An 11916-nucleotide genomic window follows, 5' to 3' on the forward strand; every position below is an offset into this window, starting at 1 on the left:
TCATATAAGCTATTGTAGAAGACGTTAAGCAGCATGAAAGCCATATCAACATTAAAAAGGATAAAATTAAATGGACAAAACACTCCCGATTGATCTGCCAGCACCCTCCTCCAAATATGTCGTAATTTCACACTAAAGAATTCATCCTTCTGTTCATGAAGAATTTTTGAGAGAATGGGACCTGCATCTCATTTCGATGGGCTGGTATGGCCGCTTGGAGATCTAAAACAGAGGAAGGAAGATAGACCCGCCAGTAGGGACGTTCCCGCTGATTGGGACAAGAATATTAGTTAATGCTTCAACAAGCAGGAATCTCCGAATGCTTCAACCTTACCCAGCGCGCAGTTCATAGGGTAGTAGCCAAAAGCCTCAGACATAGAGCCGGACATCAACGGTCCAAGCATCATTCCGGCATTAAATGCCACTTCTGTCATGCCGAAGATTCTAGAGTTCCCGCCGTGGGAACCGAATATATTAGGGTTTTCGGATTGAAGCTCGTTGGTGACAACTATCACATAAACATGTTGGCCATCGAACAGCAGAGAAACTGACAGAATTTCAGACTTACTTGCAACCTGGAACGTCCCCGCTCCACGAAGTAATACTGAAGCAACACCAATTCCGATGATACAAGCTATGGTCACGGCTTTGCCATTACCCTCCGGGTCCGCCCATTCGAATTTTCCCGGGGCTGCCAAGAGCCAGAGTAGTGGCGCCAGAATCGCCCAGCCTACGGAAGTAGGGGAACGTGGTCCCAGACGACCGCGAAGCCAGCCGGCCGCAGCACCCAGTAACATACCGGGGATCTGAAAGCCCAGGAAAATCATGCCGACAGCCAAGGAGCCCCAGCCAAAGACCGTGTAGAGATGCAAAGGAAGTGTGGCATCAAAAGCGGCAAGGATTGCTGAAAATGACATCGTATTAACCAGACCAGAAATAATGCGTGGATCACGGAGCACGATATAATAGAATCCCTTGAGCTTAGCCGGTAGCGTGGTTTGATCCGCACTGAAGTTTGTTGACTGGTAGTCGTCGTTATCGGAAGGAATCAACCTTGTGTATTCGTCGTCCAATCCTCCTTCAATGCCGTTATTCATAGGTGCGTGGGTGCATGTTGGTGAGGCGCAGGAGCCGGGAGACTCTGGGGAAGCATCTACCATGAGCAGTCGAAGGATGCAGTCGAGAGCAAGGAGGGCGAGCGGAGCCGCGCAGGCAGGCCAGTATCCTGATAATTCGAGTAGTGCTCCTGAAATGACCGGCCCGAGAGTGACGCCAGCTGTCACAAAGGACATCGCGAGGCCCATCACTTTGCCCATATTTTCTCGGCCTACGTTATCCGCTAACGTCGCAAATGCCGTTATCCAAACGGCGGATCCAGCAGCTGCTTGAAGAATACGCCCTAAAAAGAGAGTCCACACTGTGTATCAAGTTGTCATTAGCCCTTAAAGATTGGTGGTGGAGACGAGGGGAAGACTATGGTATGTACCAGACAGTGTCAAGGATACGAAGATAGTCCCTATAATGCATCCTACAAGAGATACCAAGAGAGGGATCCTTCTGTTTGACGTTTTGTCGGCAAAATGAGCAATCACCGGAGCCGATATTAACGACGCGAGGCCGTGGGTTGTGAGAAGAGCGGTGGTAAATCTCTGTGTACGGGACGAGTCAAGCTGCAAACGGACTTCCACAATATAACCCATGATGGGAACGACGAAACTATAGAGGATATTATCTGAACGATTTGGTTAGCCATGGAGGTTGCAAGGCCAACGTATGCATAAAGGAGGGAGTAAAATACCAGTAAATAACGCTATCATAGAAGTAGTAATGATGAAGGTGTTGGATGAGCGCCATCGATAAGCCCATGGCTGTGCCATGGTGGAAGTTGCCATCTTCATCTTGTTATAACGGACTGAGCTCCAGATGCGTTCAGAATGGCAACGGAGGGCAACTGGTATTTGAGAGGATGTAAGCGAGAATATCCCATTGCATGATTCCCAGCTAATGGATCATCCCCTAGAAAATGCGGTTGATCCCGAGGAACCAGATCGACGCCGCAGACGCACGATGGAGAGCTGAACTATCGACGCAAGGGAATGAGCCACCGTGCATTAGGGCGTATTGCAAGCTGATGTTTTGATGCAGATTTATCCAATCATAAGGAAGGGTATCCCCTTACCTTTAATCGGTTTGATACCGTGCTGCAGGTCATGAGGAGGAAGAAATCACGCAAAGACATGGCGAGCTGAGGCCTGGATGTTCCTCGAAAGCAGACTGAAAAATCAAAAACCAGCCTATCACTGTCTCATCCGTCGTAAACAAGTTCGGCCTCCACCCGGCGCTGTAAGTACAAAGTATAATTTATACGAGTAGAATGTCTCCAGTGATAACCATTGGCTGCGCTACTGCTGAACCTCGATAGTTTCCGTTGGAGAAAAGCTTCACCCTACAATAGGGAAGAAACCTGATGTATGTCCTAGATTGTATCCCCAAGATCTGCATGAAATGGCCAAGGATCTATGGACTTTCCAAATATCAGTACGATCTTTACTTTTTTTTCTCTTTTTATTTCTGCCACATTCGAAAATTATTCAGAGAGGTAAGCAAGTTTGTGGTTTTTCCGACTATCTGATGGGAAATTTCGAACAAAAACTCACGCAGAACCCCCTAGAGCCAAGAGACTACTTTTGTAGTCCTGCTGAGTTAAGTTTTTCCAAGAATATAGGATGGCGCTTGAGTGGAGAAAATATTCTGGAGTTAGGAACGGAATAATTTTAGTGTTCATTTTGCTGCAAATATTCCACAGATAGAACACTGCATACATAAAAGTGGACTTGTTCCCATTGGGTTTGGAGATCTCCAGAGAATTAACTTACCAGTGAGTGGTGCCTATTTCCGAAAAGGTGTGTATGTGTTGCATCTCAAAAATCTACATGATCTTGTGGAGCTGAAATAGAAGGCAGCCTCGAATCGTGAGTGGCCAAGGGAACCACGAGATAGTTCATAAGATCGATAAACGGAATAAGGTGACACAACCAGCGTGATGGACTGGGGGAATAGATTACGTATCTAACCCCAATGACTATCTCTTCCGTTGTACGGAGTACTGTAATCTGTATCCCGAACATACTTGTACATCTGCAGACGCCACGGTGGAGCGTAGTTAGTATATTGCATATTGATGTAGATCCCCTAGCGGTCGTACATGGTTTCCCATCAAATTCAGCTGTTCGCATCCCCTGTGCGCGCAGATTAAGGTGGTTCGATGGCGCAAGCCATTCGTTGAAGGACTTCAGCGATTATGCATTGAGGAAGAGACTCTCAGGTGAGCTCTACGCTGCGCCTTCCCTTGGATTTAAATTTTTGCCTCGAAATTGTTTCAACAAGATATAAGATCCTGTACATCGTCGATTCTCACTCAGCACTTCCATTTGTAAACCATCATGGTCTCCCATAAAGTTCTCACGCACTATCCTCCGTTCCCAGACGACGTCCCAACTTTCTCTCTTTTTACTATATCCCTTTCGAAGCTGCTTGCGCGCGACGAAATTGAAACGCAGCGATTGATCCAGGCATGCGAAGAGATCGGTTTCTTCTATCTTAATGTTCAAGATGCCGGATCTGCTTCCAAGATCCTGGAAGATGTAGATCGCATCTTCCATACCGCCGTTGACCTATTCGACCTGCCCTTAGAAGAGAAAAAGAAGTATGATTTCAGTGGGAGGGGCTCGTATTTCGGATACAAAGAGACAGGCGCCGAGGTGCTCCGTGATGGATACGTCGACAGAAATGAGTCCTATAACGTATGGTCGCTTTTTTGTGTGCTTTCCGTCAAGGCCATCCCAGTCGGCTGACAATCTCCCCATCAACAGGTACCCAGAAATGAAATGCTAGCCGTCAGTAACGACTTCCCGACCCCAGAAGTCCTCCAACGCAGTCGCCCAGTCTTCCAATCCATGATGAGAACCTCCCACTCCATCGCCTCCCTTCTTCTCGAACTCATCAACGACAATCTAGGCCTTCCCAAGAACACCCTCAACAATTTCCACCGAATTGATATGCCTAGCGGTGACGCCGTCCGCCTTATCAAAGCACCCCCACAGCCCGAAAATGACCGACGCACGGCACTTGCCGAACATACTGACTATGGAAGTATCACCATCGTCTTCAATCGTATGGGCGGGCTCCAGGTTCTCCCACCAGGAGAGACGACAAAATGGGTCTATGTGCGTCCTTTGCCCGGCCATGCAATTGTAAACATTGGAGATGCAATGGTCAAGTTCACTAGTGGGCTCCTGCGCTCGAATCTGCACCGGATCGTTTCTCCTCCTGGAGATCAGGCGAATTACACTCGGTACAGCATGTTGTATTTCTGCCGACCAGATGACCACGTGCTCCTACGGAGGCTGGAAGGAAGCAGCCGTATCCCTAAGTTGGGAGAAGGGGTAGTGGAAGAGCCTATCAATAGTAAGGACTGGGTCTTACGGCGTGGCTTGGGCCGAAGGTCAAACCTGCCGTCGATTGATTTTGAGAAGACAGCGGGTACGGAGATGATGAATCGGGCGGTGAAGGTGAAGGCATAGGATCCGAATCTCAGATTGGCTAATGTTCGATATTTCGGGATTTTTTTTTTTTTTTTTGCCTTTTCACCTTTCTTTTGTTTGTTTGCCTTAATAGTGTGCTGTAATTGAGGTTTCAATATTTCACCGTCTTTTACTCTCGAGAATCTAACTATCAAGTCGTTCAGCTCAAAGAGGACAATCTTGATGTGGACAAGGTTTACTACGTGTTAGGTGGAACATGGAGGCGCAAGAACAAGTAGGAACGATCGTTTGCACTGCCTTTATTGTCTCCCGATGAAATACTCCATCTAATTACCGGATACAAAGAGCGTACTGGCGGTCGCTGAACCCAATCTGCGAACCCGCTGTTGGATCTCAATATGATACGTAATTGAGGCAACTATACACCATTCAACCAACTAGGCAGAACTCTCACGCACCAAATCCACTGTCGCACAATGGAATGAACCCCCGATACTGTTAACATGCTTGAACGGGCAAGGAATGCACTGCATACCCAGTGATTCGTACCATTGAATGGTCTGGTGATCGCTTGCCTCGACTACCACACGTTTCCCATCCAGTACAAGTGCATTGAGACACAGCCATGGACTGGTCATGTACAGTGGAGGCTCGCTGGGTGCTTTTGGAGTGTAAGGGTAGGCGTGGAGCTTCCAGCTCGCGAGGACAGCATGGCGACGTAATTCCGTTTCCGTAACCTTTGTTGGATTATAGACGAGCAATCCGTCTCGCAAGGGCAGGATTGTGGCATCAATATGCATTGCATGCGGGTCGTCTACATCGAGCATCTCGATGCTGTAGCCGGCCGGTAGATACTTACGGATGTAATCTACGCCCGCTTGGTTGGTGACGTGACTGTATTGGCCGATAATGGTGCAGCCGAACCGCATAAAGTCGGCCGTGTCGAAAGCCGGACGGCTATTGTTAATAGCCCAGGTAGTTGCGGTAGTAGTATTATCAGCCACATTGTCATCCAGAAGGGTGTTGGCAAAGGCACTTTCGGGACGACGGACGATTTGCACCCGTTGGTCCTTGGAAAGGTCGTCGAGGATGGAGGAGAATCCGATTTCAATTTCTTTTGCGCGACAGGGCCACGCGAAGCACGCTTCGATCAACATGTTTCCAACGCTCATAAGACCATCTCGGGGCATAGCACCTGTGTATCCGTTCAACGCAACCCAATCGATATCGGGCTCAGGCCGGTAAACCGTAATGCCCTCGGCACAGAGAATCGCAGCAAAATAGTCTAATTCTGCTTCTGCCTTGGCGATCAGCTTCGCGTGGAAGGGGTTCCCCGGCTGGAAGCGCGAGACATGCTCGGAGGGCATCGTCGCCTTGATCATCTTCGCTGGGGCGCTGGGAAAACAGGCCCGGCCGGCACGGCCTACGACAACTGCGCGGAGAGGGGACCATTCGTCATCGGCATGCACAAGGGGGAGTGAAGAGATAGTCATTGCAGTAGGGGGGATCGAAACTAGATCAAGCTTGCTTAGCCAGGACAACGTTGCTGTTTTTTGCTTGGCAGGATTTCTCGAGAACGGACTCAGAACGGGCCATTTGAAACCCTTTATCAAGACCTTCCTTGTATACGTGATGCAAAGATCAATCACAACTTCCGTTGCTGTTATTCTATTTTTGTACTATTGTTCTTGATGGGTCAGTACCAATACGAGCTGGCACTCTCTCCGCACTAGGAAGGTACTTCACTGTTGCCTCCGACATCCAGCGGAGCAAATGGGTGGTGTACGCGCAAGTTGACACAGCATAGATTTCTGCATGCATGCAGAACGCATAGTGAAATGCACTCTGTTGCAACGACCAGGCCGACGGGTTTCATAAACGTATTACGTGACTATATACGTACATACCCGCCTATATTGCAGATATTCCTTCAATATTGCGTCTCTTTAGTTTAATTCCTGGAGTGCCTTGTTCAAATCTGCAGAGATTCAAAACTTCGCAGTGCTGCGTGTGGAGGTGAGAACGAGATATTTTTAGGTCCTCCCCATGGATCTGGATTGCGTACGCTATTGAAGACTTTGGGTCTACAAAAACCCTTTCTTTCTTTCTTGTTGAAGCCAAACTAAAAAGGCGACTAATTTTTCTGGTGCAGGGTTACATTGCGATCTGCAGCAGATCTGGTCGGGGCCGTCCCGCCCGTCCGCAATCTGGGCGTTGAACACCCTGAAACTCGCTGATATAGATCGAGATCACAAGGCCTAACAGGAGGTATCACAGATCTCCGCAAATATCACCTGAAAGTAGCCGGTATGAAATTGTGGCTTGAGACTATTGGTCCATGTCCAGGGCATACAGCAGGAGGTAGTATCACTTCCTGCGGGGTAGACCCAGCATAATTCGCATGCAGGTGTGTTTATGCCATCTCAACTGTAGGCTCATTATTGCACCAAGTACGAGTGGCTGCCTATGCCGATGCAATTATCGGCCAGCCTCTTTTCTACGCGCAAAACTCGCGTACTTCTAATTTCCACTAACCTGGTGCAAATTCTCAGCCAGCCTCAAAAGTGGCTTGCCGGCACTACTGCGCGCCTGCGGAGTGACCACTGCTGAACCCTTCCTTCACCAGATTGAGACGTCTCAAAAGGTGTCAAAAGTACTGCACGGGCAGTTCCCCTCGTACTCTATGATTGATGACGAACCAAGCTGGAAACTACGTGGAGACTATAACATCTACAACACACGACAGGGTTCAGAGCAGGAAGTGCCTCTGGACCAAATTTACACTTCTGATTGTGACACATAATTCATTCACCAGCTTTCTCGCTATGGGAAGCATACGTCTGGCGCTGACAGATAGTCCTGCGGAGAGATACATCTACCCCGCAGAGTGGTCGCCTCACCTCGCAACCATCTTGGGGTTCCCATCTGAATACTCCATCGCCTCGACCTACTATGCGGACGCCTGTCAAGAAATTATCAATCTTGCTACGGCGATATCTACTTTCGAGCCCGTCCGCCTATATGCGAGACCCGTAGATGTCCCAAAGGCGCAGTCCATAATCAACGAGCATTCTGCGACGCTGTCGCGGACACTAAACGTGAGCGTGATCCCTACGCCTACAAACCACCTTTGGGTACGGGATACTGGCCCTATCTACGTGCGTAGTACTAGCAATAGCATACCTCGGCAACGGTATGCTATCAATTTCCGATTCAGCGAATGGGGCAAACGGGACAAGATCAATAAGCATGACCGTGCGACAGACGGGCTAGATTGGCCCCTCATGAGCCCCGAGCAATTAGAGGAAAACGCCACCTTCGCCCAGCGGATCATCGCGCAGGATATCTTCCCCTCGCCCGTGGTGCAAATTGAGTCCCTGGTCCATCTAGAAGGGGGAGCACTAGTTATTGACGGCGAAGGCACACTCCTTGCCACTGAAAGCAGTATCCTCAACGAAAATCGCAATCCAGATATGTCCCGCGCTGACGTCGAGGCCGAGCTGCGCCGCCTTCTCGGTGTCGAGAAGATCATCTGGTTCCCCGGTCGGCGGAACCTGGATGTGACGGATGTCCATTGCGACGCCGAGGTTAATTTTGTTCGACCGAGCGTGGTTGTCCTCTCGCGGCCTCATCCCAGCGTTCCCCGGGTGTGGATGGACGTCCATAAGGAGATTCTGCAGATCCTGCAACGTGAAGTAGATGCTAGAGGGCGTCCATTTGAGATCCATATTCTTGATGAACCGAATCCAAACTGTCTTGCAAAATCGCCGTCATACGAGGAGCCCGCAACGAACTATGTCAATTTTTACTTCTGTAATGGCGGTCTTATACTTCCGCAGTTTGGGGACAAAGAGCGGGATAAACTCGCCCTCGAGACACTGCAGACCTTATGTCCGGATCGTAAGGTCTGTCCGCTGCAGGTAAAGGCCCTGCCTCTGGCTGGGGGGTGATTCACTGTTCAACGCAACCAGTCATTGATGTTGAGGATAGTTGATGAGGCATTCTTCAAGCTCCAGGCTCGTACCTTAGAATCGGGAAAGCCTCTGTCAAAGTTATAGATACCTTTTTTTCATATTCTCGTTGCAGAAGTGCTCATCAGAATTGATTTTTATTCACACTCCCCGACTTGACATCCTGGCGTAGGATGGTATGCATTGTGACGAACATGCCGTATCGATCTCGGGACATGAGCCAGTCACGACGTAGAAGTCTCGAGATCAATGTGGTAGCACCATACAATCATTTTTCGTAGGCAAGCAGTTTGGAGTACCCACATTGTAACTCTTAAGTATCTTTAAAGTACTTAAAAGTAAGTCATCATATATTATGCTACTGTAAATATTTTAAAGTACCGATAAAATACTGTTAAGCTACCAGGTGAGTCGTGCAACCTGCTTGCCAGGCTGGCTCCAAACCGTGTCATTGCTTGACCCAATCTATGAACCTACCTGTCGTGGCTCCTTGGCCCCTTCGTTTTATATTCTCCGTTCTTCCACCCTTCTTGATCCCTCGATCGCGAGTATATCTCCTCACAAAGCACTCGTTCACCTGTCCCTTGATGCGTTGCCGCAATAGCAGAGGACTGAGTCACCGCGCGGGCGGGCGCTTCAAAACTAAGGGTAGAGATGCCAGAGGCGGCACATTGGGTGGCATGCTTTTTACATGGTCTGATTCCTGGTCTCGTGATGGCCGCCTCTGTGCCTGTATCTGAGGTGTGCACCGTGGGCGAACCTGAAAGGGAACCTTTTGGAACTTTTGAGTGAAATTTGCGCGAGACACCATGCAAGTGGAGGTAACAGAAGACCCAATTTGTTACCAGAATAGCAATGCTTGGCGGAAGGTTCTCGCCGGGTAATAATTCGGCCGCGCCGAAACTGAGAATTGTCGGAGCAGCAGCCTGGGGATAACCTCAATATCAACACCCATCCCTCGACCTTCAACTCAAAGAATACGATAATAAGATACTAAGATGGATGAAAAAAAGAAGGGCCAAATCACCCAACAATTAGGGATGGTGCACCTCAAGGTATGTCAAGCAAGCTCCTCCGAAGATCGGCCCCAAGACACCAAGGGCCTAGTGACGCGATTCCTCCGACGCAGCGTCTGAGCGCTGGTGGACGGTGAACACATGCGTACCCCACTAGACCACAGGGGTAATTTGGCTGAGGGAATAGAGTGTATGGGGGGGCATAACCGATTGAAATGAGATGTGAAGGAAGGCACGGTATGCTTGGAGGCGGGTGGTGGGATGTGCCTGCTGTAAGACCGAGCAACGCTGATATTGGCCAGTGGAAGCGGGATTCAATGGTATAAGGCATGGTCCAGGAGTGCATATGACCTTACAATTTAACCAAAATTCTCTAGAATATTTGTTCAATGGTTCTTATAGCGGACCCACAAGAAGGGCTATTGTAGCTTTGACATACACAGCAGTTGGACAACTTCGTGCCGATTTCTTAACATTCCAACACATGTATGGACAATGGAACTCAAATTGTGCATTGTTATTCATCAAGCTCGGTTCTATGTTCATTGTTTGCCCTTCTCAGCGTCTTTCATCCCCCCACGCTCCTTGACCAGCTCTGCAATGTGAGTGCCAACCTCCGATCCGAGATTATTGAAACCCTGAATAATTCCCTCACGGTCACCTTGGCCCATCTCCTGACTCATCTTGAACTTGCCCCCAATGCTCTCAATAGAAACCTCAATGCCAATGATATTCTTCTTCATAATATCAATATACCGCTCGGGTGCATCAGACACACCCCACGGACCCGGCTTCCCCTCCTTGCCTGTATAACCCATAACCGAAGTCTCGCACAGCTGCGAAAGATCATGGATCTGCTGCGACAGATATTCAGATGTCTCTGGAGCCGACGAGTCAAAGTAGATGGTGGCTTTGCCGTAGACCTGGGCAGCAGCATAGTTCCATGTCGGAACGACCTTGCCAGTGTCTGGCTTCGTCTCGGTGTAGAACTTGGGCGTCACGTAGTGGTGATGAGCACCATTGAATAGGATCATCACATCTTGCTCCAGTTTTGTCGTGCCGGAGTTGGTGCACGCTTCGATCATGGCTTTGACCTGTGGGTTTTGCCGGGCCATGTGGCCTCGGAGACGACCCTTGACGGGTGCTTCGGGGTCATCGGTATAAGCGTCCAGCACCCATGGCACATGGCTGGACTGGATGAAATGGTGGGTGGTGGATGGAATAGCGGTAGTAATAATGCCCAGAGGATTGGCCTTGATGAATTCGAAGAGAGCCTTTGTTGAGGTCTCTGCGTGAACGGCTCGGAGATACATGGCTGATGCTGGCTAGAGACGAACCAAAAAATCCGAGTGCAAAAGCGATGGTGTACGAGTGAGTCAGCGTATGTGGTCTTTATATAAGTTATACAGTACTTCAATTCCGATATGACCAATGCCAGGCAAACCCCGCGGAGAACATCCGAAGTCCCTTTTCGGTCTTCCTCATTGGGCGGATACGCCGAGTGACCCACTACGAGTTTTGCTTTATCAATAGAGATGTGAGTCGGAAATCCCGGTAGGGCGTGCAGATTTCGATATGCTCTAAACCCAGCTTAGAATTTAGATTGAGTTTGACTATATTGTCGATAGATTTTCCTTCGGTAAAATAGACCCTCGATGTAGGGTCGGCAAGAAGAAATTGGCGCGATGGCCATATTCTTCATCCAATCACAGTTGTGGATTGACTGCCGGTTTAGGAACTTGACGGGAGTGGGGCGGGAATATCTTCACGGCGTGCTGGGACTCCGTATATAGTTCCCATCAAACTCCTCAAGTCCAAAGATTTCCTCTATTCGTGACTCACCTGATAAACTCCGCTGTCTCGATACAGGTGCTGCAAATTGAATTTCATCAAAAGAGATGACACCACTCAACGACAGCCATCCAGCCACTCTGGCCTTGCATGCAGATGATCGCTTGAACATGGTACACGATGTCGCACCTCCAATCCATTTGTCTACGACATTCAGATACTCAAACAACCCAGATGAGCTAGTCTTGTCGGAGGATCCAGTGGTACGTCGATTCGACAATTTGTCCCAGGTTCAAACCTCCCTAACTGACAACTCATCTACCAGGCGGAATTTAACGGGAAGAACTATGTCTACTCTCGCGAGTTTGCACCCAATGCCACTCGCTTCGAAGCAGTTCTCTCCCCTCTTCTCAAAGGCCATGCAGTCAGCTACGCTACGGGCTTGGCTGCTCTGCACGCCGCATTAACACTGCTGAACCCCCGGCAGATATCGGTGGGCGAAGGCTACCACGGAAGTCACGAAGTCATCTCTGTGGTCTCACGTCTTTCTGGCCTTCAAAAACTTCCCATCGACTGCCCTGCCGAGAGTCTGAA

The 11916-nt window shown here is 49.2% G+C and overlaps 5 protein-coding genes across 5 annotated transcripts; 2 read left to right on the forward strand and 3 right to left on the reverse strand.

Moving 5' to 3' along the window:
- Positions 1 to 290: 290 nt before the first annotated feature.
- Positions 291 to 1316, reverse strand: N7458_007016 (MFS transporter; the record flags this gene model as incomplete). Its single annotated transcript, XM_056910398.1, has 1 exon — positions 291 to 1316. The coding sequence occupies one exon, from the start codon at positions 1314 to 1316 to the stop codon at positions 291 to 293; it is 1026 nt and encodes a 341-aa protein (XP_056766102.1).
- Positions 1317 to 3443: 2127 nt separating this feature from the next.
- On the forward strand, positions 3444 to 4583 carry N7458_007017 (uncharacterized protein; the record flags this gene model as incomplete). The annotated part of the gene is made up of 2 exons (XM_056910399.1): positions 3444 to 3803; positions 3873 to 4583. 2 exons carry the CDS (start codon positions 3444 to 3446, stop codon positions 4581 to 4583), a joined length of 1071 nt encoding a protein of 356 aa, XP_056766103.1.
- Positions 4584 to 4981: 398 nt separating this feature from the next.
- On the reverse strand, positions 4982 to 6037 carry N7458_007018 (uncharacterized protein; the record flags this gene model as incomplete). The annotated part of the gene is made up of 1 exon (XM_056910400.1): positions 4982 to 6037. One exon carries the CDS (start codon positions 6035 to 6037, stop codon positions 4982 to 4984), a length of 1056 nt encoding a protein of 351 aa, XP_056766104.1.
- A 1332-nt stretch (positions 6038 to 7369) lies between these two features.
- N7458_007019 (agmatine deiminase family protein) lies at positions 7370 to 8494 on the forward strand (the record flags this gene model as incomplete). Its single annotated transcript, XM_056910401.1, has 1 exon — positions 7370 to 8494. The coding sequence occupies one exon, from the start codon at positions 7370 to 7372 to the stop codon at positions 8492 to 8494; it is 1125 nt and encodes a 374-aa protein (XP_056766105.1).
- Positions 8495 to 10073: 1579 nt separating this feature from the next.
- Positions 10074 to 10844, reverse strand: N7458_007020 (FMN-binding negative transcriptional regulator; the record flags this gene model as incomplete). The annotated part of the gene is made up of 1 exon (XM_056910402.1): positions 10074 to 10844. One exon carries the CDS (start codon positions 10842 to 10844, stop codon positions 10074 to 10076), a length of 771 nt encoding a protein of 256 aa, XP_056766106.1.
- Between the last annotated feature and the right edge of the window lie 1072 nt (positions 10845 to 11916).

Source organism: Penicillium daleae (assembly GCF_028827525.1).
Source record: "Penicillium daleae strain IBT 16125 chromosome Unknown utg000006l_segment0_segment0, whole genome shotgun sequence".
NCBI classification, from domain to species: Eukaryota; Fungi; Ascomycota; class Eurotiomycetes; order Eurotiales; family Aspergillaceae; genus Penicillium; species Penicillium daleae.